This window comes from Acanthaster planci, linkage group LG12 (genome assembly GCF_054643075.1).
Source record: "Acanthaster planci isolate LZ-2023a linkage group LG12, COTS_SCS, whole genome shotgun sequence".
Lineage (NCBI taxonomy): Eukaryota > Metazoa > Echinodermata > Asteroidea > Valvatida > Acanthasteridae > Acanthaster > Acanthaster planci.
This window is the reverse complement of record NC_141788.1, coordinates 1,738,006-1,765,886: the sequence shown is the minus strand read 5'-3', so window position 1 is coordinate 1,765,886 and position 27,881 is coordinate 1,738,006. Positions and strand designations below refer to the sequence as shown.

At 39.2% G+C, this 27,881-nt stretch overlaps 1 protein-coding gene and 1 long non-coding RNA gene across 7 annotated transcripts in view; one reads left to right on the top strand and one right to left on the bottom strand.

The window, feature by feature from the left end:
* The window catches only part of LOC147797051 (uncharacterized), a 106,459-nt gene extending 95,079 nt beyond the window's left edge, over positions 1-11,380 (top strand). For 2 of the 3 annotated variants that reach the window (XR_015427391.1, XR_015427390.1), the window contains 2 exons: positions 7,005-7,195; positions 9,919-11,380. This is a non-coding gene — a long non-coding RNA (uncharacterized LOC147797051). The remainder of the gene's footprint in view (positions 1-7,004; positions 7,196-9,918) is intronic. The other variant, XR_015427392.1, reaches the window with a different exon arrangement.
* The window catches only part of LOC110990853 (receptor-type tyrosine-protein phosphatase kappa-like), a 46,655-nt gene continuing 20,626 nt past the window's right edge, over positions 1,853-27,881 (bottom strand). Inside the window, exons 1-37 of one of the 4 annotated variants that reach the window (XM_087144355.1) lie at positions 25,040-25,231; positions 23,724-23,831; positions 23,207-23,296; positions 20,609-20,824; positions 19,195-19,302; positions 18,866-18,955; positions 17,877-18,095; positions 16,699-16,818; positions 16,369-16,458; positions 15,840-16,058; positions 14,630-14,917; positions 14,052-14,342; positions 13,731-13,948; positions 13,408-13,477; positions 13,158-13,264; positions 12,337-12,535; positions 11,979-12,081; positions 11,642-11,885; positions 11,186-11,225; positions 10,775-10,892; positions 10,262-10,341; positions 9,864-10,132; positions 9,632-9,719; positions 9,280-9,356; positions 9,048-9,084; positions 8,778-8,875; positions 8,559-8,678; positions 8,260-8,411; positions 7,813-7,948; positions 7,479-7,628; positions 7,063-7,168; positions 6,508-6,584; positions 5,686-5,820; positions 5,330-5,464; positions 4,537-4,688; positions 4,274-4,409; positions 1,853-3,913 (exon numbers count right to left, since the gene is read on the bottom strand). In XM_087144355.1, coding sequence (XP_087000481.1) covers positions 3,833-3,913; positions 4,274-4,409; positions 4,537-4,688; positions 5,330-5,464; positions 5,686-5,820; positions 6,508-6,584; positions 7,063-7,168; positions 7,479-7,628; positions 7,813-7,948; positions 8,260-8,411; positions 8,559-8,678; positions 8,778-8,875; positions 9,048-9,084; positions 9,280-9,356; positions 9,632-9,719; positions 9,864-10,132; positions 10,262-10,341; positions 10,775-10,892; positions 11,186-11,225; positions 11,642-11,885; positions 11,979-12,081; positions 12,337-12,535; positions 13,158-13,264; positions 13,408-13,477; positions 13,731-13,948; positions 14,052-14,342; positions 14,630-14,917; positions 15,840-16,058; positions 16,369-16,458; positions 16,699-16,818; positions 17,877-18,095; positions 18,866-18,955; positions 19,195-19,302; positions 20,609-20,824; positions 23,207-23,296; positions 23,724-23,831; positions 25,040-25,109 — 5,037 coding nt within the window. In that variant the 5' untranslated portion in view covers positions 25,110-25,231 and the 3' untranslated portion in view covers positions 1,853-3,832. Of the gene's footprint in view, positions 3,914-4,273; positions 4,410-4,536; positions 4,689-5,329; positions 5,465-5,685; positions 5,821-6,507; positions 6,585-7,062; positions 7,169-7,478; positions 7,629-7,812; positions 7,949-8,259; positions 8,412-8,558; positions 8,679-8,777; positions 8,876-9,047; positions 9,085-9,279; positions 9,357-9,631; positions 9,720-9,863; positions 10,133-10,261; positions 10,342-10,774; positions 10,893-11,185; positions 11,226-11,641; positions 11,886-11,978; positions 12,082-12,336; positions 12,536-13,157; positions 13,265-13,407; positions 13,478-13,730; positions 13,949-14,051; positions 14,343-14,629; positions 14,918-15,839; positions 16,059-16,368; positions 16,459-16,698; positions 16,819-17,876; positions 18,096-18,865; positions 18,956-19,194; positions 19,303-20,608; positions 20,825-23,206; positions 23,297-23,723; positions 23,832-25,039; positions 25,232-27,881 lie in introns of those variants that run through there. The other 3 variants (XM_087144354.1, XM_087144352.1, XM_087144356.1) reach the window with 3 other exon arrangements.

The window sequence follows — 27,881 nt, the reverse complement described above, 5'->3', positions numbered from 1 at the left end:
ATTTCATTGTATTATTCAAACTATACAGATTGAAAGATTCTACCAAGGAGACAAGTGTGTGAGTTGTTTCTACTGCTGTCAGTACTTTGCAGTCCATTTTATTTTATTACCAGAAACTTTAAATGACAAATACGTGTATTAAAATGCAGCGAATTCTCTCCAAGCACCTTCTTAGTTTCTGTTTATCCCGTTATAATAAATCGTAATTCACTCTAATTAACAATAATTAGTTCACAATAATTTGCCCGGAATAAGTATTTTTAAAGAGTGAGAGTGGGATAGGATTGCTTCATGTAGACATTTTAGAATTGACGTTGGGAATATCACACCAACTATATCTTGATAACAAAAAAAGGGATTTAACAAAAAACTGGTTTAAGGCTAAACACGGTATTAAACGAGATATGTTCTAGTAATAAAAATATTTTACAATGAAACTTTCTCTGCATAGTATTCAACACCACAATACCACAGTTTCATGTGGTATTACTGTTACAAACTGCCAGATTAAAAGCGAAATTAGGAGCTCGAGAAGTTTAATAACAAGGATAAATTCAGAATTTGTATCAAAAGTGAAGAACGAGTTTGCTCTGAAAACCTTATTGGTGTAGTCTCCCTGGTTGACTGTTGTGATCTCCGTCAAGCAGTAGGTTACCTCGGTCGAGGTCCACTTTCCACCACTAGTATCCTAGAACTCGGAGGTATATCATCTAGTTTGAGAAAGGTTGCATCAATATTGTATAGTAATTATTGACAATGCACAGATTTCCAGTGTTAAGTCTTATAATTCCGATTGCTTTCAGTTTACATTAGGACCCTAAAATACCCGATCACTGCAAGGAAAAATAGGCGAATCTACACTTATATTATACAATATTTGAAATTTTACGTGAGCTTCTTCCAAAGTGGCTTAAGCTTGCTAGTACAGTCTCTCTGTCGGTCCGACCGAGCAACGAACCCGCTGCCAACAAATGTTCCATAGGGTATTGGTACACAGTTCTTTCAAGACGAAACCAGAAACAAACAGCGTAACTAATGTGTTTCACAACTTTGTAAGCATGATCAAAACCTGTGAGTTTTACTTGATGTAATAAAGTTCTGAATGAACCGAATGTCGAGAACAAATCAATGACACCCGTCATATTGAGAATTGTTTCTGACGTTTAAGATCTATTCGACTGAACATGAGTAAACCATAGAACTTTGGATATTGAATGATGCAGATACAGATGGCCCTCTTCCAGAATGTTTCCTAAATGGACGCATACATCAGATAAATGGCGCCCTCTACGAAAGCGGAACTACTGCTTCACAGAGCCAAAGCAGTTAAGCCACTGTACACAAAGACCACGGCAATGAAAGTTTATTACTCCACGAGATCTCTATCTATTTAATAACGTTGACATGTTTTCTGGTGGATTTTGAGCATAGAGGAAATACACAATAGCACTTCAAACGCTTTCCGAACACCATTTTTTTTTAATGAATCAAATTTAAAGTGCTTTAAGCTGATTCCAATTTGAGGTTCGGAAGTTTGCACTCAAAGGAAAGATGAAGTTCTAACAAGTTTTAGCATAGGCCTAATTTCTTATCACTGGGGACATCATTTAAGAGCGATTTCCCGTTTTAAATGGTAATTTGTAAGGTCTGCAAAACGCACTAAGAACTTGCAACAAAGCTTAAATCTAAAGTGAACTCTTATGTGTAGAGAAAAAAATCGGTTCTTGTCAGTAGCCAGTGACTCGTACGTTTTAGCCATTTCTTTTCACTCTTAATGCAATTACAAATAAAAAACGTCAGATTTATTGACTCTGAGAGATAGACGACAAGCGTGAACACAGTACAGGTTTTCTTTGCTGAGTAATTTATTTACCATAAATCTATTTTAAGAACGAACACCTCGTTGTGTTTATATTTTTGCCCCTTAAGTTAGGATTTTAAATTATGTCTTTATGAATAACGAACACCTCTCGATTTATCACATGTGATAGCGATTACATTTGTGTCAAGTATAATATACACCTTCAGATTTAAATAAGTAAAAGCAGTACATTTCTTTGAAAAGACATTTTCATAAAGCGATGATATCTTGAATATAGCTTTTGCAAACAAACACAATCTGGACTGTTTTAGGCAGATCCTATATCAATACTAACAGAAATTAGTCAAAAGCATGGTTTTGAAATATACGAGATTTCAAGTATGGTCTTTTAAACACGTCGCTGAGTAGAATATTTCATGTTAACACGCTGAGTAAGAATTGTATCTGTATAAAGCCATTTTAGTAGAGTTTTCTAGAATTCTTACTCTATAAACTAATACGACAATAAGGATTGAAAGTAAGCAGGTTACACGCATGAAATCCCTCCTCGAAAAAAACACAGATTTGTTTTTAATACTGATATATAGACCGGCTTATCCGGTTGAGACCGGCTGTCCTGCCGAAAATAGATTTTGAAATGAATTGTAACTTGCCTTGGTAAGCACTTTTTAAGTACAGGAACACGCACGTGAGTATAAAACCAACGAAGTAGTGATGTCACCTCAGATCGTCCTGTTTTTTTAATGACCTTGACCAAGCCACTTTAAATGTTTGGTGTAAGAGGAGGTTTTTAGTTGTTGCAAGGGGCTTTAACCTCACAAAAGCCAGTAGAGTAGCCAGGCAGCTGCACAGTGAGCAGATATTTTTTGGTTGTCGAGTTTTTTAAAGTTAGGTTATTCACAGAAACAAAATTCTGTCTCCAAATTGAATATAAACCCTAAACCGACACGGTAAAAATGGGCCATTGAAGGACTGTTTACTGTGTTGGAGAGGCATTTCTGAATCTTCTCTCTTCCAACCATTGTCTTCATATAGCGCTTACATTTAACTGAACCTGGACAGGTAGAGTATCCCATTTTGCAACGGAGCATCTTTACCCAAGTAACTAAACTTTACACACTCAGCTGGCTTGATTATACTATCACACCATTATAATAATGAAAGGCCACATTTAAGCAACACACGAAGAAACTGAGTAAATATTTCTGTATGTTTCTCGGGATTCATTTACTGGCTTACATCATAGAAACTTATCATTTAAAAGACAAGTGAGTTCAATATTGAAAATAATTATAGAGGTGTACCTCAGGCCATTAAAGCTCCCAATTTTCTTGATGTAAAGTGTTGAGTTACGGTCTGAATGTTTGAATGCGGGGAAAACAAACTTCAGGTTTCACCATTATTAGCAATAAAAAAGTAGAATTACATACGAGGATGAGAATGAAACTTCAAGAAAGAAATGAAACAAGTAGAAGAATAAACAGCTGCAGCCACTCACTGGCTTATCTCTAACAGACTACTTCTGTGAGAGAAGTTCATTTCAGTAATCCACTCTTCAATTCCCTTCGGCTGGTTGCACCTACTCGACTTAGTTGTATTTTCAATATGTGTTGAAGTCTTCAATTTCTAGCGTCTGCAGATTTTTTATCGCAGTAAATGAATTTGCATTTAATCATGAGAATCTGAAACGCACTGAGTGTCAGAGCATTCTTAGAAAGGGAAAAAAAACAGAAATTTTGCTTGAGACTCGAGCCTGCAAGCTCCTCACAAGCCGTAATACATTGGTGGAGAGTAAAGTGAACATTGAAATTTACATCACCTAAAAATAATTTTGTCAAAGTTCCCGTCTCTTTGAAGTAAGAATTTTAACAAATAATGTTTCTTTGCTTTCTTCGCTGAAAGGGTGACCATACCATCCCTGATGCTTCTGTCAATTGGCAGCCTTAGATTTGCATCTAAGTACGGAATAAACGGTTCCTTTCAGACTGTGGACGACTTTCCAACCCACATTTACCATATGCAATTTTCATAGGTGCTAGCCAAGCAGTCCAAATAGTCTTGCAGTACATCATAGCACATTGCAAAGTGGTGCTGTGGAAATCAACCAAAACCTTGTTGTCATGGTGACAAAACAAATATCAAAGTAGCATTTGATATTATTATTATTTTTTTTAATCAGATTTGGCACATGATGTCTTAATACTTGGTTGTTTCTTTAGCCATGTATTTCAAAAGTGCATTTAAAGCTCAGTCATGTCAGAACTTTCAAAGTCAGTCAACTTTAATTGTGTATATCTTTTCTCCAGGACATAAACATGTAGCAAAAATGTGACTGTGATAATTAATTTGTTTGCATCGGTATGAGGTTTCATTCACAACGACACAATACTGAATAAAAATAGCCTTGTATTATCATCTTATCCTGGCTGTGCTAGTGCCAGTAATACTTACCTCTGAGTACATCATGTTGATACTGACCATGCGCAGACGATGAGCTGCTTGGAACACATTTACAGCCTTCTCGAACTTGAACTGATCCAACAGCGCCATCAGGGCACAGTATACAGACGTAGCACCATATCCGTCGCTTGGGGTAAAAAGTCGATAAAACCTTCAGTGAGACCGAATGTGAGCTTGATGATCGCATTAACGAAAACGTGCGACGTAAATTTGGATGACAAACCTGTTCAGAGTGTAGTGTGATAATCACTTACATGCAGTGGACAATGACTGGCGCGTTTGTTCTTTCACACGGTTGGGTGCTGAGTTCCAAGAGGGTCAGCATTCCATCGAAGGAGCTTGGTACTGCCTTGTTAGACGGCCAGTCGTGATACTGGAACTGCGTGACGACCCACGAGTCTTCAGACTGCAAACGACCGCGTTATAAAAACCTGTTGGATCATATGCTTGTGGAATATATAGTTTAGGACTCTTGTGCCACTGGAAATTTCTTGAATAATGCTCAATTATGGCCGGCTAACGTGGTACAGCATTGGATACTGTACTCTCGCTTTACCATTGAAAAAATCTTTGCTGTCAAAGACTGTTGATAGCCTGCCATTAATGCTTGCATTATGCTATAGTTAGAAATATAAGCTGCGGTGTATCCGGTAGGTGGGAAAATTGTCTTCCTGGAGTCATTTTGCTCTTTATTAAGGAATTGAAATCGCTCACAACTTTGCAACCGTATTGTTAATGTTGTAATTGGTAAAATCCCGTATTGCCCCTGGGACTCGAAACCTTTATACGCCACTGAACATTACTTCCCTGAAGGTCACAAAACACCACTTGAAACACCGAGCGCTGTGTATAACAAAATATTCATTTTGCCAAACAGAGGTGACGTACCTGTTGTGAACATAATGAATATTCACACTTTCGGCTCAAGACTCAGCAGCATGAAATTGCTATCGAGTGTACCAACACTTTTACGCGGAGCAGTTTGAAAATCATACGAAAAGTTACGTCATTAGGCCCGTGTTTATGTTATGAATGTGTAGCTCTTACCTCCAGGTTAGACGTTTTGTTGTACAGAGTAAAGGAGCGCTTTGTGATGCTTTTATACTTTGTTGTTTCATTCAGCTCAATGACAAGAGGTCCGTACTCAATTCGTCCTTCTTGTGGCCAGTAGCAAGACATTGTCTGGTTGTAGACAAAAATAAGTGAAATCATCATTTTGATTCGTACTCGGTGTAGTTTCCAGACAATGTGATGTGGTAATTAATTCTTCAGAGAAGTGAACAAAAAAGAAGGTTTTTGGTAATTGATGCTTCAGTATGAAGCACATTGTTACTGACATCAATATTTGACCCCATATCCTTATAATAACTTCCCCAACGACCACAATGGAAATGTGAACTTACTTTGTCATTTGGATCAAGGGTGTTTAGCATGACTATGGTGGTGGCCTTGTGGTCGTAAACCAGGCGCCAGAAATCGGCTACAGTGTTGAGCATCGGCATCTGCGTTCCAATGTACACATTTGCCTTGCGGTAACCCTAATTAAAGTTAACAAGGAACCTGGTTAGAGTTACGCCAACAAATAGTATATTTTAAGAATTAATATCTCATAATTATTTCTCAGTTAAAAAAGGCAAGACATATTACAAGGACAGACAATACATAAAAATGACCACAGTAATTTTCCAGATTTTCCAGGCGCTGAGCATAATAGCAACAGACAGGTGCACTGAAGTGCACTGTAATAGATCATATTGTTTTGGGTTGGGCCTATCTGTATGGCATTGGTGTCCTTCAAAATTCTGCAAGCAGTTTAAAACCTTTGGGCAAAACAAAACTTGTTTACATGATGTTGACATTCTCAAATGATATTTTATGAGATCTCGACATCCTGGTCTGATGATCTCTCATGAGATTAAGGATGGCGACAGCCCCCTGTCACGGGACGACGACCTTTTGACATTAAAATGTCGACATCTTTGTGAGTTAGTATTGAAATCGTGTGATTATTCATCAAACAATGACTGTACCCGACAGTTACAAATTAAAAACAATGTCGAAATTCTATTCTTGAAATTTAGTCCTCCTATGACAAATAATTTCGCGATGTCTGCAAATCATTTTCAGGAAATTGTTATCCCTAGACGGTTTCTAAGAATGATGACACTGCTGTTTTTAATATGATGTCGTGATCACATGAGATTATATGAAGGCATTGTTCTTACGGGGAGGAAGTTGGCATTGATGTAATCATTATCATCCCCATGCATCTTCAACCTCAGAAAGGGTCTGGCACGGTCAGCTGTGAAGTCAGTTTAAAAGCAAAAATCAAGAAATGAAACAGAACTCCGAATATGCACGACGTAGCCGTTGGTGTTTGTTCTAGTGGGTTGAAAAAAAGCAATGAAAACATCAGGATACAATCAAAAACTCCAAATGTGTTTCTCATCACGCTTGCTATATAATAGACGATGTATGTTTTCTTCTAATTCTCGGATTAGTTTGGGTCTCATTTGTGGATTGAGGATTAATTGTTCCCTCAAAACTTTCGAAAATCACCGAGCACACAGTACAGTGGCTAACGAAAAACTCTATTTATCCACGATTTTGTAATATTTTCTGATCTGTTATGATGTAATTAATCCTTCCAAGCTGGTCTTTTTGGTCAGACAAGTGAGAGTTTCTGGCTTTTAATTGATTCATACTGTGTCGTTTTGTGCAGAAAACAGCAGAGAATAACTAGTGAAACAGGACTTGGATCTGGAAGGGTAACAGCTTACTTGGTACCAAGTCTTGGAACCTGTTCTTGTCCAAGTTCTCGGGCGTTATTGCAGCTTTGGGCTTTCTGCTGTCAACGCTCGGAGACACACTTAGTTTACCCAAGATCTAGAGAAATGTACAGGCATTGCAGAGGTAAGTGCAGGGGGGTATGTTTTTACTATGAAATTAAACGTGCTCTTGTGGCATGTACAGCTTCTCGCGTTGCCTAAGTAGTAACCGTAAATACAAAATGCAAATCGAATCCAGTAAAATTTGTATGAACTGTTTTGTAGCATTTAGTGGCGCAAATAAATCGGACTAACCCTGACACCAGGTGGACATAATGATGACCAACTGATAATGCTGTCACACAAAATTATTTCTGTTTATTGATATGGGTTTTTTTGTCGAGGAAAGCCCCATTTTGTTTGCATACCTCAAACTGTCTCGCCATTCCTGTTTCCTTGGCGCCTCCCTCTGACTTCTTTAGCGCCGACAGCTTCTGTCTGAAGACATCGGCATTGTAGACTGTGTCACCAGTCAGAAATGATGCAAGAAGAGCATCGAAGATAAACTTGTATTGTTCCTGTAGACGGCGTTACAGTTAACGTCAATCGAATCTTCTATCTTGTCATTGACAACAACATCTCATGTCAAGATTTCATTTCAAGATGAGAAAGGTGTGGCTTCACTTAGTTATTTGGTATGATACGGTGCTACCATGCTTATAAGAGTCGGTTAAATATGATCTTGTGTAAAATGAGACCTACCGACGTCTGCACCATCTTGATGCGTTTCTGCCTCATTTGGTAGATGAAGCCAAGAACGTCCACTTGTCCCTCGTGCGCCATTTGCTCCAACATCGCATCCAGTGCAATGTAGGTCCCTGTGCGCCCAACTCCAGCGCTGTGTCAGAACAACAATATCCACCCCTTACCCGTTACGGTTTGCAAGACGCAGAAAAGATGACAGCGCTACGGCAAAACATTCGTAGCCGTAACCATTCGTAAGTCATCCTGTTTCGAATTAAAAAACGGTTTATTATGGTGGCCCGATGATTGTCTAGTGACGGCATAGTGTGGAGTCCTTTGGCCATAGTTTTCCGTCTGAATGTTTCTCCTGAACTGCATTCCGACGTAACTCTAAAAAGTTGTTCTCACTTCCTAACAACCCGAGTCCGTCTTTGTGACTGGAGATTGTTTCCTTATAACTCCTACCTGCAGTGTATGACGGTGCGTCCAGGGGTTTGTTCAGCGTTGACAACGCGCATGAAGTTCAGTAGTGGGGTTGGGTATTCCGGTGGCTTCATATCGGGCCAGGTGGTGTAATGAAACTGTCTCACTAACCTACTATGATCCTCACTGCCAATCTGAGAGAAAAAGAGATTATAAAAGCAGTTGCCACAAAATCAAGGCATGCCTACATATACTAATATTGTTTTTGTTAAACAAGCTTGCACTGTTTGACGTTTACTACGCATTGTTGTCTCTCTGAGATTTAATGATTTAGGATTTACCTGATGGATGTAGAAATCGCGAAGTGTGTAATCCAGGAAGACCTCCTCTTTGACAGTAGTCACAATCATGTCCGCGTAGGTGACAGGTCCAGTATCATCCCAATACTGCATGCACTTTGTCTTGATAAAAAAAACATCGAATGATTGGATTGCAATAAACGTCTTGAAAACAGAAAAATCAACATATTTGCGTTAAAAACGTTCCACAAAATTGCCTACCTTGCCGTTCTCCACCGGATTTGTCAGCATGATAATTTTATCCACGTCCAACTGCCACACCATTCTCCATATGTCTCGAAGTGACGCTTTATTCGGCCCTACACATTCAAATATATTAGCAAGAATTGGTAGCGTTTGTACTAGTGATCACCACTTTGAAAACAATTCAAATTTACCTAAAAGAGTCGGCCTTTTCAGGGAGAAGTTCTGCTATATTTGAAAACATGGGTGCCTTTTTATCATATCAGAAAGCGTAGACGTGGAGTTTACCTTGGCATGCTATGTACTTGTTTTCCTCTTGGAAACCCTACAAAATGAAACAAAATTAACACCGTTATTTCCTCCGATAACTCTTTCAGATGTAAAGGAATAATGGACAGGTATGGTATGTTTCTCCTTTCTGTTGTTAATGTTTGCTTACTGCAAGCTAAAAGAAGGATGTTTCTGCTAATATCCCAAAAAATAATAAAATAAAAATATAATGGTTGCGTTTTGAACTTACATCGATGTAGCAAGCATTGATATAATCTGAGTGAGGATCGTCCTCCAAGGGTTGTAACACAATACGAGAGTGGTCATCTGTGAATACAACGAAGAATACAATAAGCAAGAGTATTCATCTCATGAAGATGATTTATAAGGCTGAATGAACGCTGTAGACTTCATTGGTTTTTGTCTTTTTTGTCTTGTGTAGTGTATAGTCTGAAGTAGTGAAGGTGTTATAAACCCACGTCAATTATGCAACTCACGATTCGTTCTTAAAAATTTCACGTAAAAGCAAGATAACTGAAATGTTTCAGTTACGTTATTGTTATGAATGAAACCTTGTATGGTGCCTGATAACGTGTACTCACAAGCAAAGATGTTGAGATAGCGATTCTTTTGTTTGTTCTCTGGCTTGGAAGCAACTGTCCATGGATTCAGCTGTAGATTTGGTAGAGTCTGAAAGAGATATCGTCTAAAACGTTGTTTTGTTTTGAAGTATATCCATGGTTCTCCATCCGCTAAAAATAGCATTTTGTCAGATTAACGATAATTCTTTTCTGGACATCGTTGAAATTACCGACATATTTTACTTTTGCTTACCTTGTAATCAGCCTTAAATCCATTTTCACCTGCCAACTTTTTCATGTCAATGTAGTCCGCCAGGTCCTCGATGCGAACAGATGGCACTGGAGTGAACGGCTTGGGTTCCTCTGGGGAAGGAGTTGCTTGAGGTGAGCTGGCTTCTTGTCGTGGCTTGGGCGAGGGTTTAGGCTGTTTTTCGGACGTTCCGTCACAACTGTGATCCACGGCCTTGACATTGATGTGATCATTAGAATATTCTTCAGGTTGTTCTGAGACCTCGGCAGACACTGCAATTTAATGTTTTAGTATTTCTTCACCTTTTCTATAGTTTATGCAGGATGAACGGAAATCGGAAAAAAATGTCAACTAATTTAGGACATCCCTTTCTAAAATAGATAAAAGAAAATTTTGCTTGCCTTTTTTTTCTAGATGAATGCATGTCTCCTGTTCTTTCACACCAACGTCTGAGTGCTCTTTGGCTTGAAGAAATCGTCTCCTTCAAATAAAGAAAAATTTTAATATTCTACGAGACGTTGTTTTGAAAGAAGTGTTGTGAAAATTTAGATCTCATGCTTAGGTATGAGATCATGAGATCAGGAGTTGTTTGTATCTGCTTAAAGTGCAGCAAGTTTCTCCTTACATTTAACTGAAGAGAACTCATATGTTCTTCAAGGCCACCGAAAAAGCCGGTTGATGTTAACACAGAAATGCCTGACATTACTGATAGACTAAAGTTTCAAGAGATTCCAGGCTCAGTCCAATCTCGTGCAGGAGGTTTCTTTGGTTCTGATAGAAAAGCTAGGCCGCAGACTTCCACTTCAACTAAAAATGTTATCTATTTGACAATTTTCCTTGACGTTTGGATGAGAAATCTGTTATTTAATCTAGAATTTATCCAAAAGCACCAGTGTGAAAAGATGTGCTTTTACCGTTTGTAAATCACTAGTCCGATCAGGAGGCCTAAAACAACAATGACAAGGACCGACACGACTGCTGGAACCACGTCGGAGTGGGGTGTTGTTGTCGGCGGTGGCTGGTACTGCATCACTTAAATGAACAAAACCCAGTCTTGTAAGACATAATGTAGTATGTTCTGAACTTTAGTCGTTAGCCCAAAGATCTTTTGGTTTTGGTCATTTCAATAAAAACACGGCTGGAATAAAATATCAGTGCGTTTTCATGCCATTCTGATGTGATTTTCATCAGGTTTTTTTTTCAAACTAAGTTTGCTGCTCCACTTTGACTCTTTAACCCAAGATGACAATGGAGAACACATGACGAAGAAACCAAAACTGAAAATACAATCCTACACGATCTCATATCAAGAATAAAAAGATTACCTGTTACATTAATGGGCATCGAATAGGTTACGAAGATCTCCTGTTAGTGCAAGAAAGAATTGACATCTTTGCATTATGAATTCATTCATTGGGTAGCATTGTTTGATCATTTTGCTCTTGAAATACTCTGGGTCATTAGGTCATTACACTTAACTTGTATTCATTGTAATTAAAACATGAAGGGTTATTACCATGCGTGATATCTACGGTGGCTGATGTTTGTGGACATCGCGGCTTTATAGCTATACGGCATAATAAAGTCTTAATCGTGCCGTTATAACGTCTAATTACGGCTTTAAAATGCCCTGAGCTACTTCGTTATACGGCGTTATAACGCACTATATGGCGTAATGACAGCGTTATAACGCCGTAATTTAGGGATACATTTTAACACTGTATTGAGAAAAAAATGTTCTTGGTGGAGATCAGCCACCGTAGAACATTTGGCAGACCTACGTCGTCACTCCCTTTGCTGACGGAACCGACACGGACTTGGTACTCGGCGCCTCTTTGTAGCGGTGCATTCCTGTACGATCCATACGTTTGATTGTCTCCCACTACAAATTTGTCGGTTAAGTTCTGCTTTGATATCTCTGCTGCGGTGTAGTCATCGATAGAGTCCTCATAACGAATAGGAACGAAGGCTTCTCTCTTGAGCCTGGAGGACGAAGCTGATTTCTTGACATGTATTACGTATGAGCTGCAAAAGAGCCATCAACCAAGCATGTGTTTTCATGATTTGAATACAAAACATTTAAGCGGGCGTGACAAGCAAATACCAACTCACGCTTACCTGACGTATATGTTGTTAGAGACAAGCGGTGCAAAACTTATTGTCACAGTAGAATCAGTGCTTTCCTCTTGATATGTTGTTGGTTGACTCGGAGCAGGAGGGGCTGCACAAAATACCACAAAACAGTTTTTTTCGATTGCTTATCAGACCGACGAAGAGGCTGATAGGTGGATGGAATTAAATGCATTTTCTTCCACTAAAGTCCTGTTCCCATAACTATCTTACTAACAGCATTCCAGACCAAAACATCTCACAGGGCTGCTACATTACTAACAGTACTTTCATGAATCGTTCGATAAACTTTATGTGTGTAGTCCTCTAACCAACTTTATCACAAAACGTTGGATCAGCATATTACCCGATGGCTTCGTATACAGGGCCAAGACGTTGCTGGGCGCTCCTATGAACATTTCATTCATCGCCCAAACCCTAAATGCATATTTGGTACCAGGTTCCAGGTTGGTTCTCGAGAGAGTCGCTTTATCAACGACTTCTTCGTATGTATTAGGTAAAGAGAGTTCCGGTTGATAGGGTTTCTCCAGGATTCTCTGCTGAACCTGTTTAAATGGAATTTGAACGTGAATATCAGGTAATGGTTTAGCGCAGGACAAGCTGTTTTATTCTTACCGCTGACAATAAAAGGTGAGAGGACATTTTCTGGAATTGTCAATGGAAAGCACTGCAGGATTCCCCAAAAGGCTTCTCATATGACCAAGGTGAAATATGGCCAAGCTCGTACACAATGACACTGCTTGAGGCACAAAGCTTTTTGTTGATTCTTGAAATGCATATTACATCCTGCACGATTGACTTCCATTGCCTTTAACATGGCTTGTATGGAAACCATCTACGGGCGTCTTCTGAAATCAACTTGAATGAGCATCAGGATGGATACATTTGGATTGTACACCTTGTTTACTGTTGTGTTGGGAGCCTTTTTCATAAAAACCTGACTGAAAACATTGAATATGTTCACAAATGTTGGAATCTCGTGGAATCATTTGGGACAGCAATACCATTCTTTTCACACCAAATTGTATCAGACTGGTGATATCATCTTTTCTTTCATTCCAGACGTGGAGTGTTGAGGATTTCAACAACAAGATGCCCTCTCTATGGCTCCGTTTAGATTTTAAACTAAATGCACAGGTTGTAAAAGTGCGCATATTGAACACGTACGGTGTAACCAGTGATAAGCCCTCCAGGTTTTAGTGGTGGGTCCCAGACTAGGGTGACTGAAGTGTTTGTCCTTTCTGTGAAGTTCAGATTCCAAACAGGACCAGGAACTGAAAAAAAATAAAAATATAATACACTCAAACAGACCAAGGATATCAGTGTGATATCATTGTGTTAAGAAATCTTTTGAAATTGAATCCTACCCTCAGTCACCATGTAGTTATTTGGATGTACATGTATTTAATCGACCTACCTCCTATTTTTGTGGTTGCATTGATAGCTTCACTCCAAGGGCCTTGACCTGCCGACGTGACGGCTTGAACCTGCAATTTGAAAAATGCAACGATGCTTGGTTGCTAAAACCAAGCATGAAATTTTATGCTCTGTTCAATCACATTGAAAGCTAAATCTAAAGCTTCATAAAATATGTTAATTAGAATAAAATACAAAGAAGGGTAATTTTGTTTGCTGTTTGTCATCAGCACTGGTACCGTAACGACAATTTCGACCAACCATTCTTAGAACTAACTTTAATTTGGTTAAGAAACCTTTGCCAAACGTGAGAAATTACGTCACCTGAAAAAAATACATTGTTGAGGCATCCAGGTTTGTTACACGAAGCATCAACTGCGTCATATTGGCGTTAATCTCCATTGGCTTCATTTCTCTGTTCCTCCAGTAGCGAACATTATAATGCGTAATGATTCCCTGTGGTGGGTCTGGTACAGACCACCGTAGGATCACAGACACGTTGTCCGTTGACTGGATATGAACGTTCAAGGGAACTGTGGGCTCTATTGATATAAAAAATGAATTTTGGATTGATTGTGCCTAAAATGAGTAAAGGAAAGTTTTTTTCAGGAAAGATAAGCTGTAAAACGAACTATTAAACTTCACCTGCTTCCAAAGTCTTCGCAGTTACTGCTTCACTGAACGGGCCATTCCCGACGCTGTTATTTGCGGTTACTCGGAAAGTATAATTTGTGAATGGGAGAAGTTCATTTATTGTAACTTCCTCAACAGATATAGGTGCAGAAGTGTTCCATCCAGTATTTGGGTTACTCAGCTCATAAATGTATCCTGTGATGGTACCGCCTCGGTCTCCACACGATGGAAGACTCCAGGTGAAAGTGAGGTTGCGTTGGCCAATAGTTTCAGTCGTCACCATTGTGGGTGGGCCAGTCGGTGCTGCAAGATGACATAAATTCCCGAAGAGATTGCATGGAAATTGAATGATTATCAAACAAACCCGCTTCCTGAATGCACCCTAGGGCATATCTAATTTACAATTTACCTTCACTGTTATATAAAAACCCCAATCTTAATGAGGGTAAAAACCGGTTACAAAGGCAATCAGTTAATATTTGTGATTGTTTTTGTTGGCACTGGTCCTTAAACACCACCACAACAGCTTAAGCAGTTAAACATTCTAAATTAATGTAATTGAAACTAGGTCAAGGCTTTATATGACTTACCTACGGAGGTGGTAGTGATCTGTGTCGTTGCCGGTGGTCCATAAGCGCCGTTGACATAGGCCTTGATTTGTACAACGTACTGAGAGTTTGGCATCAAACCATTTATAGTGGTTTGACTTTCCCGACATGTGCAGTGTTGGTCATACATGTACATCAGTGAGTTGATCTGTTCGCAACCATCTTTATGGCTCAGTGCATAGTCCACATCGTAATGATCCGCACAAGGTAGTGGAGACCAGGTGACTGTTACATTTGTGGAGTCCACTGCTCTTTGCGTGGGTGAGCAAACTAACATTGAAGGAAAAACACATAACGCATTGAATGTTTAGGGGGTCACTTCCGGTCAAAACCCACAATGACAAATTCTGGGTGCTCCGCTGAAAACTGGCAATACTTCAAATGATCATTCAAAAGAAGAATGAAATTGCTCACTTAATTGTACCCTCATCAAGTGTGTTTTGGCACATCGAGAAAAGGCTGGGGTTAAAATTTTGACTTCGAAAAGTAGTAGGTTACACGTACTCAGAAACGTGTGTGGGCATGGTCTTCATTTTGAGTTTTTTACCATTGAAATAGAATTGAAATCGTGAAGCATTGCTTTGACTGTCGTCCACTGTGTTTACAAGCTGGCTAATGAAAACATGCCCACCGTGGTGCAGCCTATACATCCGCCACTGGGCCACATGAAGCCCGCGGCATGTCCGCCTCTGACCTAGGAGTTTTACACATAAAGCTTCTGATGAAAGACACTGGTCTTGTATCCAGTATTCGTGGCGCATTCGAAACACATCTCTGGAGTTACTCTACACCATGGAAGCTTATAAGCAGCTCCTTCAGAGTACATGTCCACCAATTTCAAGACAAATAATGCATAAAAGAAGAATATCGCAGCAGTGTTCAGTTGAAAAGAATAAAATTGCTAGCTGAAAAAAAAGAGAAGGCGATAGGGCGAATTGTAATTGGTCTGGGTCAGTGGTGAGGGCAACAGTGCTAAGACTTGCATTCAATGAAACAAGCCTCAAAATGGCGTCAGGGTCAGATGAAAAAGCAAAATCGTGTTTCTTACTCAGACATTTGAAATGTGCCAGGTAAGTAGCATAGAGCATTGGATTTTTTACACTTTGAGATTCACAAGGCACTCAAAAAGCTAAGGCCTGACTTCCAGAGTAGTATATTCTAAGGTAACAGAGATCAAGTACAGTCTACTCACTGTTTGCTTTAGTAGCAACCATTACTTCAGCCAGTTGAAGGCACTTAGATCCATACAACTCTACACTAATATATCGAGCAGACACAGTCAGGTTGGCCATGAAATCAATCACTGATCCATTGGTAGCTTGAGTCGATGTAACAGGATCTCCTATCTGTGTGTTTTGTGACTGATCTGAGTTCATACCAGCCCGCACTATGGCACCTTCCAGTCTTTCCCCTAGTATTTAAACATTTAGAAATCAGACATTCTTGATGTAAAGTGAATTTGCAGGTTTCAGTATAACTCGAATCTTTGATAATCGATTTGATTCTGTTTAGTTTCCTCGTATACATTAATTGCATGATTAAAATAATCAGTACACAGCAAGGAACACAATGCCTCGTTGACTCGTTTATTATTATTTTTAGATTCATATTATATTACATATTTCATACATATAAATTTTAGCTTTTCATCAAATGAAATGAGTCTAAAGTCCACTGCATCGATAAGATAAGTAACATAACCATTACTCTAGAAATCTTACCACAGCAATCCCTCCTGTTGACAAGAGTGATTTTCGTTAAACAGTACATCGCCTGGAGGTCAACCTTCCACCACTGAACACTGGGGCATTCTGTGAAAAGTTGCATTTGGAAGAAAGTGCACTTCATCTTCCGATTGCACTGGTCGTTGAGCTTGCAAATTCAAATTCGCAACATAAATTCACTCTCGAAACGTGCATTTTCTCTTTAGGTAATAAATTGGAAATGGTATCTTGAGTCCAAATACAAATTGATATTATTTATTGAATTAAAAATAAACTCACAGTATCACAATTAAGTTAAGTACACTGAAATAATAGAAACTAAGTCACCTGTGTGGGAAACTGTGTCGAGATCTCCATCAATTGCTCTGTCAGCTGACCACTCCATACTAGAATCCACATACGTACTGCTTTGACTAACTGGCTTGCCATTAAGGTTGATGGTACTCCCTGAAGATCAAAGTAGTTGTTATTTGTTTGTTTTCTTATATAACGATCAGTAAAACTACAGAAGGTCAAAATAAATGAAACTGACCTAGATTAAGGGCGAAAACTGAGTTCTTTAAATATATAATGTTGTACGGTGTGCTTTTTGTGCTATCCAAAGAACTTTGAGATGTCTTGAAATTAATCTGGTTGACAATTGCATGAAGTCACAGCATTGTCCAGGACTAATAAGCGGAAGATACTTTGAGCTGTCTTCTGGTTTCATTTGTGGTAGCCATTTAAATTCAATATATTAAAGTCCTTAAAGCATTTTGTGACGTTTGTTAATGTCTATAACGACAAAAGATTGTTCCAAAAATGGTACAAGCTTTATTAACGTTTGATGATAAATGCAAACGTTATGAAAGATTTTTCATTCCAAATTCAGGTGCATATGCCAAAAGTCATGAAGTCAAGGCCATAACATTTAACAAGTGAAAGGGGCAATAAAATACATCTTCTACCGGCATCGCGTATACAATTATACCTGTTCAATATTCCATGCTTTATTGAAAGGTGGTCACTGTGGATATGCATATGCCACGGAGGGTATTATGAAATCCGTTTGCAAAAAGGTACCAAGCCCCATCAAAGGTTAGTTTGTCACCCGACCCAGCAAAATAGCCTGCAACAACTGTGATGCTAATATATTATCGTATGATGCAATACAGTGGCACGCTTATAACTGAGGCTAGTCAGCGTCAAAAAATTGGAAGCAGAAAGCTCGAATAAGCTTCACTTATAAGTTTGCCTACGGTATTGCATCATACGATAAAATATTAGCATCACAGTTCTTGCAGGCTATTTAGCTGCACAGGCCTCACTTATGTAAGTAGCGATGGGTAGTCGGATCGGGTGAGATGGTGACGACTCCACGTGTAAAAAAAGCGATAATAAAAACACCGGTGCAGGGTTTCTGGAAAAATGTTCAATTCTTGCTGGTACGGAGGTGCCTCTAGAACAACTATTACTCCCGCTTTGTAAGATTTTTGTCAGGATTACGAAGGACAGAAAAAACTCACCCGTTGTGTCCGTAGCAACCATTACTTCAGCCAGTTGAAGGCACTTAGACCCATGCATCTCTACACTAACATATCGAGCAGACACTGTCGGGTTGGCCATGAAATCAATCACTGCTCCATTGGTAGCTTGAGTCGATGTAACAGGATCTCCTATCTGTGTGTTTTGTGACTGATCTGAGTTCATACCAGCCCGTACAATGGCACCTTCCAGTCTTTCCCCTAGTATTTAGAAATAATAATAAATAATTCTTGATGTAAAATGAATTTGCAGGTTTCAGTATAACATGAATCTTTTATAATCGATTTGATTCCGTTTAATTTCTTCGTATATTTTGCATGGTTAAAATAATCAGTACACAGAAAGGAGCGCAATTCCTCGTAGACTCGTTGATTGTTATTTATAGATTCATATGATATTACACATTTCATATAAATTTTAACTTCATCAAATGAATGGAGTCTAAAGTCTAGTCCAATCCAGCTCGCACTGCAGCACCTATTAGTCTCCCCCCAGCATTTGTCGATTTAAAATATTTAGAAATCTGACATTATACGAATCTATGACGATCGCGTTTCACGTCTCCTTTCTTTTAATTGCTGGATTCAACACCCCACATGGGTTGTAACTCCAATGTTTATGAATTACAATTTGTTATTACAAGTGATAAGATGTGGGAAGATTAAAATTATAATGTTACTTGTTGCACTCTAGATTAAAACAAGGTTCATAATTTTCGACCCTAACTAGCTAACTCCTTGCAACCTGTATTCACATACTAGTCCTCCGCTTGATTTGATTCAGTAAGTTATGCAATGCCACTTTGACCTATTTATTATTACTCATAAATTCGTATTACATTACATTTTCATTATCATGAGAATTTTGACTTTCCATCAACAAACCGTTGGAGACCAAACGTCTACTGCATAGAAAGATATGTTGTGTAGTGATAAGATAAATAACATAACCATTCTTATGGAAGTCTTACAACAGCAATCCCTCCTGTTGACAAGAGTGATTTTCGTCAAGGAGTAGATCTCCTGCAGGTCAATCTTCCACCACTGAACACTGGGGCATTCTGTGAAAAGTTGAAGAAAAGAAAAGTGAAGAAAGTACACGTTATGTAACGATTGCACCTGACATTGAGCTTGCAAATTCACATTTGCAACGTAATTTCATACTCAAAACTCGAATTTTATTTTAAGCTAATAAAGTGGAAATGGTAGCTAGAATACAAACTGATATTATTAAGTGTACTCAAAATAAACCCTTAGTATCACAAATGAAGCACACTGAAACATTTAGAAACTTTATCACCTGTGTGGGAAGCTGTGTCGGGATTTCCATCAACTGCTCTGTTCGCTGACCAATCAAGGTAAGTACTGCTCTGACTAACTGGTTTGCCAGTAATGTCGATGGTACTGCCTAAAATCAAAGTTGTAATTATTTATTACTTTTCCTGTTGCAGGAACAAATGACAAGACGTGTTCACAATGTCAAATGACATTGACCTTGAATAACGGGAATGACAATAATTTTGGTTTGATCAATGACGTTGCATGGTGTGTAACGAACAAACCACTGTATTCTCATATTCTGCACAAGTATTACAAAGTGTTTTTGTTGGTATTGATAAATTCTTTTCTGGTCTCTTGAAACGAATCTTTGAAAATATCAATGAAGTGTTTGAAAGTTCCTAAATATCGAATTTAAGTTGTTGATGACTTCCTTATAAGTACTAGAAACCCGAAGTAAATAGTTTTCAAGTGCTTTGAAATGTCTTGAAATCAGTCTGGTTGAGAAGTATGTAAAATCACTGCAGTCTTGGACCGTTGGGAGGAGATAATTTGAGCCGTCCTATGGTTCCAATTGTTGTGGCAATTCAATTGCAGTAAATTATTGCTGATAATGCATCTCCGAACCTATGTGATGTTCTTATAGGTGAACCACAAACGAGCAGCAAACCAGAATTAAACGGAAAATTTTATATTTTTGCATCACCACCACTTTGTGATGATGTGAATATTTTCAATTTAGCAGTCATTTCATATAGAGCCATTGCCCAAGTTTTAAGGCTTAAAGGTTTGGCGTGAGCCTAAATTGACGGAGTGTTTGTTCCAACATAGTTCTCCTTTTTTAAAGAGTTTTCAGTCCAACCTCAGAAAGAGTTTATGATGGTTCCTTACCCCCCTCCATAATCGGCCCAATGCATATGTATAAGTTTGTGATAGTTTCATGCCTCAGGCGTCATAGCGGGCTCGACAAGCTATCATTGTTTAAATGGCTGCCATACCCCTACAAGGCTAAGTTAACAAAGGATACTGTAAATTTTGGAAGTTTCACCTGTTAGAAAAATGGCTACAAACTGATGAATTTAAAAATGTTTCACATTTGAAGGTTTTACCCTCTATGCCTGTTAAAAATTCCGTGGTTTAGAAAAAAAGAGGTCACCATGAAAAAAAGAGGTTACCATGATGAAAATTATCCAATGGCACGGTGGGCATGATGAGGTCGTATAAAAATGGCTGCCACTCCCTTCAAAAGGCGTAGGCTGGCTCCACATCGAAGTTCCTGCTTTTTTACATAAATTTAAACACCAGTGCCAAGGTTTCATTTTCTAATGAAAAGGTGCGCAATTCTTTGTTCTTGGACTGAAGGTTATAAGAAACCAACTCTGGCTTCCCCTTTGTAAGATTTATCAAAGATCAGGTGAGGAATTAAAAAAACTCACTCGTCGTCTCAGTTGTAACCATTACTTCAGCTAGCTGAAGGCAATCCCCATACGATTCCACACTAACATATCGAGCAGACACTGTTGGGTTGGCCAGGAAATCAATCACTGCTCTATCGGTAGCTTGAGTCGATGTAACAGGATCTCCTATCTGTGTGTTTTGTGACTGATCTGAGTTCACACCAGCCCGTACAATGGCACCTGTCAGTCTGTCCCCTGCATTTGTAAAATTTCAGCATGATGTCATTTAAAAAAAAAGTGTCTTAAGTTACAACAGTAAGTCGGGAGAAAATTCAAAGAAAAAGTTACTGGCTGTATGTCGTGTTTAAGCCATAAATTATGTAGAACATGTGTGTGTGTGTGTAACATACGGGTTATCATGCGTCGGGATTAAAGACGGGTCACACTGAAAATAAGTACGTGTGGAATTTTATTTATAAGGCGCGTACTCATTTACGTCTTAAGTTACGTACGCCCTGGAACTTGCATATGCTGTTAAGTATGAACTTTAATACGGACTATGAAGAATTACAAGCCGTTTATGTATTAGCTACATGTCACCCTGTACTATCAACTAACCCGCATATGTAGAGGTTATGTCATCCAACTTTTTATTAAACAATTGCATGAAGTTGTTTGCAAGTTTTGATATGTTGGAGGACTGAAATATATTCACAATTACACCATTTATTCATAAATACCTCAGACAGTTTTCCTGTTCAACAACGCAACATGTGACCGGGTATTATCATTTGATAATCCCACTGAGATTTGATAATGCCCGCTGCGTTAAAAAAAAGCTCTGGCAACTGGGTACAAGATAGTTTAATCATGTGTTCAATTATATGTTTTCATAGTTAAATCGTCCCTAACCGGTTCTAAGTGTTATTTCGCTTCACTTTAAACCACGCCCTTGCGGCCCCACTCCGCATACAGTTACATGGAACCGGAAGTTAACGCGCAACTTTAGTGTTCCTCCAATACGGCCGTTTCGCAATAGTGCGCCACCAAGAGTTTGCAACGCGTTGGCCAATCACAAAGCGCAAAATTTGTCGACCCAATGCGCGTTGGGAAAGGGTCGACAAAATTTGCGCGTTGTGATTGTCCAACGTGTTGCAAACTCTTGGCGGCGCATTATAGTGAATCGTCGACGCTCAGTCTCATACAAACCAATACACCAGTAGAGGGCGCCATTGACCGGCAGACTGTTTAATTATTTGACTGGACTTCAATGTCGAATCAGGTATTTGAGCAAGTTTGCTATTGTCAGGGCTGCACTACACACAACTCGCGTCACGAGATAGCAATCTGCCCTTATATCGACCACAAGGTCTTGTCAGGAACTATACTGCACCACCAATTAGCCCCTCAACCTACCGAGCCCCTCACCACACACGCACTACACAGGAATTAGGCAAAGCCACGCTAGGCAAAGTGACTTTAACCCCTGCAAAGGATTCTTGACCCTCTCCTCAGGATCAGCCCTTGAGCAGGACTCAAGACAACTGAACATCGCTTGCGCGCCCTTTAAAGAGCAACTCAAAGGAAAAGATGTTTTCTCTGAATTTATATGTTCAAATAAATAGGGAAGCATCCGATTCAAACGCAGTGTCATTTGTCTTCACAGCTCAACTATAACAAGCTAAAAAGGGCTTGTGTTCATAGTGGATAAACCCTTGGCCATTGTTTGGCAAGCCCAAGAGAATTATCCACTCCCATTACAAGGTGAGGGTTCCGCTCGTTTTCTCTGTTTTCTCAGAATTACACAATCTACATTCAGCATGTTCAGAATTTGCATCTTAGCATGAACAGGAAAAAAAGCCCTTTTAGCTTGTTATAGTTGAGCTGTGAAAACAAACCACAGTGCGCTCGATTTGGATGTTTCCAATTTATTTTAACAGATAAAAATCAGAGAAAACATGTTTTCCTTAGAGTTGCTCTTTAAACAGCCTTGTAAGCCGGTGTGTGCGCGCTTTACACGTGACCAAGAAGTGCCTAAGTGCCGCAATGGGAGTTTGACAGTGACAGGACCTGATAGAGTGCCAACAAGGGGCGTTTGAACTGAATCAGTTAAGACAACCAAAAGGGGCATTTCCAAGAATACCTGGCCACAGATGATAACACCGGCCACATAACATCCTCAATGCGCCTTTATCTCCCAAATTGCCTCCTCGTATTATTAAATTGCGAACAACAGAAAATGTAAAATGCCCGCTCTCCCAGGTAAATATGGTACCGTCCCCATTGAGATCGAACCACAGGAAAAACCTGGAATCCATCTGCTGAGTTAATGAAATTCGTTTAAAGGAAAATAACGGTATTAGAAATGTTAACTGCTGTATTTAAAACCAAGTTACTTAAGGAAATCTGATCTGGTCTCACTTGATTAACACGTGCTTAACTAAAATGAATGCACTCATTTTCAGCCTTCAATTTCCCACTATATCACAGAGGTTTACAGATCTTTACCTTTATTATGAATCTGATGGAATTATTAAAGCGAAATTAATTTAGGGCATTTTGTCAGACATCTGAAATTCTACAATTTAGAATGGAAATCTTAGGACAAAACAAATAGATTGATTTTGGAAGTCTTACCACAGCAGTCTCCCCTGTTGACTATGGTGATTTGCGTCAGGCAATAGATCCCCTCGAGATCCACCATCCACCACTCATATCCAGAGCAACCTGAAAATTTAATATCCGAAGTGTAATATTATCATTAGCAATACTGTCGTCCACGTGTGTTGAAATGTTTTTAAAATTCAGAAGATTTAAGCTTTGAAGCATTTGACCACAAAAACGAAGAGAGAAAATGGGAATCCATTACAGGCAAATGTGTTTCCTTAGTCACTGAAAAGTAACTGAAGTTATCCGTTCTTTTATATCTGACAAATAAGGGTTTAGATCTTCCCTTTCTTTCTGAGTTTTCAGGACATTAGGAGCTAACTCGCTAACGCATCTGAATCGTTTTAAAACTGAAAACATTTACTGGACGATATTAAAAATTTGAAGCATTCTTAAGTATTCCCAGATCCTTTGTGGTCTTAATCATCGCACATTCCTTCTCAGCACATTGAATGCAGTGTGATCTGAATGGTGTCGAGAACTTTACCTGTATGGGCCGTGGTGGCAGTATCTCCATCAACTGCTCTGTCTGCTCTCCAGTCTTCGTAAGTACTGCTCTGACTGGCTGGTTTGCCAATAATATCAAGCGTATGGCCTGAAGATCAAAGTTTTATTGTGAAGTAATTTTTGCTTTCGAAATAGCAATGAAGATGTGTCTAGAAGTTGAATTGTTGAAAAGGAAGCTTTATAGTGTTTTTAGTAACAGAATCTGCACATTATGTGATAGGGAGTAACTCTAACGGAGTTTTGGATAAGATAAATAATAAGATAAAAACCGACCACTTGACGAACTCCCAGACAGTCAGAAGGCCTGTTCGATTCAATTGGATTCTGATCGAGTGCAGTGATCCAACATTGGTTGACTGAGTCGACAGCACGAACCAGCTTTGGATCACGAATCGAAAATAGATGTACTGTGTGTAATCATGCATGGTACATGTGCACTGTACATGTAGGCGTTCTGCCGATGACGTCATCAAATCAGCGTGGGAGCGGAAACGGCAAAAGGAGATTTTTTTGTAGGCGTGGAAACGCAAGATCTTTTTATCCATTTTGGGGTCACGATTAATGGGTAAAACAATTGAATTTATGATGTTTTTGAAATGGTTATACGTATTTATGGTTATTTTGATATACTACACGTAAACTAAATGTTTTCTATTTCTGTCAACTTTTAAACCTTTTAAATGGAATGTATAGTCTGCCGTAGTGTCTTGATATATCAGGGAAGAAGTGAAATTAAGATGTCCTTTGCTGGAATGTTTTTGGTAACCGTTTTAATTCAGTTGATTAAGGCTGCATTGGAATCTGTTGTCGAGAACTAAATCTGTAAGTCTCCATTCCACTGAATGTACGCGAGATGTGTGTCGATTCTAGCAGAATCTTTCTCAAAGGCAAAATGACAAGAAGACGGGACAAACAACCAGAAGTTTGATATTTCTTAGTGTGCAAGCGATCTAAGTGATGGTTTCAGACTTTAATATTTTTCTTATGAACTACCGGTATTTATGCTAAAACATTAAATGATGGGGTCAAGAGAAGACAAAAGGGAATCAAATACACTTTTACCGACTTTGGTTTATTCAGAATGGAGCAAATGTATGTGGTCAGTAACCCAGAAGTCATCAAGCTTTTTGCTACTGTAAACGATAATTCAAGACCCTTTTCATGCTTCTTTTACATGGAATAATTTAAAAAATATAGAATGAAAGAAATGACCGGTTCCCTAATGTTATCGTTGAGATTTTGTTTTTCTTTATTTCCGGGTTGAATTCCCGTATTTAAATAGATATTGAACGTTACCTTCATGCAAAATGACGAAAACCAGCAAAATCATCGACAGACGGGGATGAAATTTCGTTGTTGACACCATAACGTCTTGTGCTCGCCAGTGAAATTTTTGGGGTCTATCAAACACGCTAGCGTTGGCTTACTAAATTGAAATCGTCATCAGCCATGGGTATACTAACGTTGCTTTGCTAACCTACTAGCAGTTGTGGCATAGAGTGATCAAATCGTTTCAGTCCTATAGGCTACTTTGTGTTTGAGGTAAAGCCGTTGTGTTGAACTAGACGTGGATAAACACCTGAATGCCGAAACTAAAAAGGGAATCAAAGGCCTTGAAACTAAGGTCAGTTCGTCTGTTGATCTGAACTCCATGGGACCCTTGTGTTGTAGGCCTACTTCCGTATTGGAATATTTATGTTCAGCTGTAACGTGTGCTCCTTTTTGTCTCGTGCAGAAATTGGATCAGTGATTAATTAATTGATGACATAAAGAAAACAATATGTGGTCTGAAAGAAATGTTTGATACTGAAGTCTGCAACTATAGTCGAAAAACGAATTAAGCTGTGCAAAATGGACGGAACTTTAACATTAATTCTTAGTGATCAAAATGCAGTTAAAACAAAGAATACGTCCGGGTTTTGTTTCCAGAAAGTAGCGATTAATGAAGAAGTGGCTTGGCGTTGCTAAAGGAATGTGTGGTATTGACGTGCTCCATTTCGAACATATTAATCCTGGTATGACTTGTTTACACCAAAATGTGAAAATGTCCTCATCATTTCCACAAGGTAGCATAGAAAATAATGAAAAGGATAAAATAAAAAAAGACTGATTGAGACATGGATGACCCGCTTCAGCCAAAACTTGTCTGTGTCGCTGCTGAATATGGTCATCGGTTACGAATTTTATTCAGTGTCGTTTTCAGTGGACGGGGGAGGGCACTTGCGTTAAGTCGCTACATATTGCCATTTTGTCAGGAGCACTTCGGAAACGATACACCTCCCTTGATCTCGGAGGTGATGAGAATTCATTTACGGATAAAAAATAGGCAGTCATTTCACGAAAGCTTCATTTTTTCTACCCATGGCTCAGAATCTGCGCCACATGTAAATTCACTCACATTTCAACCGGGTTCTACACTTCACGTTATAAAAACACCTGCATTTTACTACATGTATGTGTTTCATATTTCCGGCTTTCGATTTATTCAATACGGGTGGCAAGGCCAGTAGTACAAAAATGAAAGGCCCTCAAAGAGGGGAACTAGTTGAAAGGTTGATCGGATAACAATCCTTTTCCCTTGTACAGGTTGACTGTAGTCATTCTCTGCATAGCACAAACATGCATGAAAGGACCAAGAGTACTTCATTAGCTAAGGGAAAACTGTGGTCACAATTTTTACTGCGACAGAGTTTAGGATAAGCCCTACAGATATTCTTATCGTCTTCCTGGCTTGTTCGGCCCCGACATATCTCCATTCATAATAATGGACAAAATCAAGAATGATGTTATTCCAAGGCCAAAATCTACACTTTCCTCGGCATGTTTATGACTTGGGAGAGGTAGAGGTAGGATACTGGGTTTTTCTGGTGCCCATTTACTGATGCTGTCTCCCACTGTAAACGCTGGCTCTTTCCAGTATAATCTAAGTTACCAATTCTCTGGTTGCTATTTCACAAGCGAGATATTAAGGGGACATCATCTGTCATACTTAATTCTCGGCTTGGGTGACTCATGCATTTCAAACGTAATGAATGGAGTGCACTTGTTGATCTTTTGCGACCTCGGTAATCCCGGATAGTACTCTTCCGTCCTGCCTGCCTTTCATTCGAGATCATCACTGTGCTAGTTTTTTCCCCTTTCTGTTTTTTTTAGCTTTTGCACAGTTTTCCTCAGCCTCTGATGTCTTATTTCAAAATCACTTTTTGTGAACAGGTAGTCGACATGAATGGACGTCACAATTTTCAACCCATTTATGCAATCCTAACCAAAATTATAATAATTCCAACACGGAATTAAGCACGGCTGTGGTTTGCAAACTAGTTTCTGGTGAGGACGTAGGCCTATTTGCATTAGTAGGGTCATGACTGAGTGATCGACCAATAGGAATCATGCAGCAGCAAGGAGTGCACGGCAGCCACTTGGTTTGGTATGTTCTGATTTCTAAAGAATAAATGACCTGGAAAGCACTCTATTGTTAGACCGTTCCAAATGCAGACGTCGCACAGTGCAATGCACACCAACCTGATTAGCCGTAACGCAGGTCCTCAGCGTGATCCTCGACAGGAAACGTGTGCTCACCCGATTCCTGTGACGTAGTATACTTTGAAGGTTAAAGGCGATGAGAGCAGTGGAAATAATATTTTATACGGAGTCTCCTACTCGCCACATTTTATTTAATTTTAACCACAGGGACCTATGTATATGATAGAAATCTCATAAATTGGCGTGATTATTGTCCACTGTTTGTCATGGATCCAGTTCATATCACCCAGCTTCTGATCCAAAATGTTAGCAGGAAACAACTTCACTACGTACAGACCAGAGTGTGTGCTTGGAGAGATAGATGTAAGTAAGTTCCGAGAAGATGAGAGGCAACTCGTATAAGCATCAGTACAGGTGCTTCTGGTTTCTACGATGGTGAACCAATCCTGACATTGTAAAGATGGTTGATTTGCGCTCAGCACACTTGCGACTACGGAAGCCATCATTCTTCACTACGTGGAGTTGGCTGTTTTGGGCCCATGATAATAAACAGGGAGAGGCACTAAGGAGCGCTGGAACATACAATATCTGTAAATGTACAAGACGTGCTAGGAAGTTGCAGAGATGACGCCTTCCTAATGCCCCTTCAGACAAT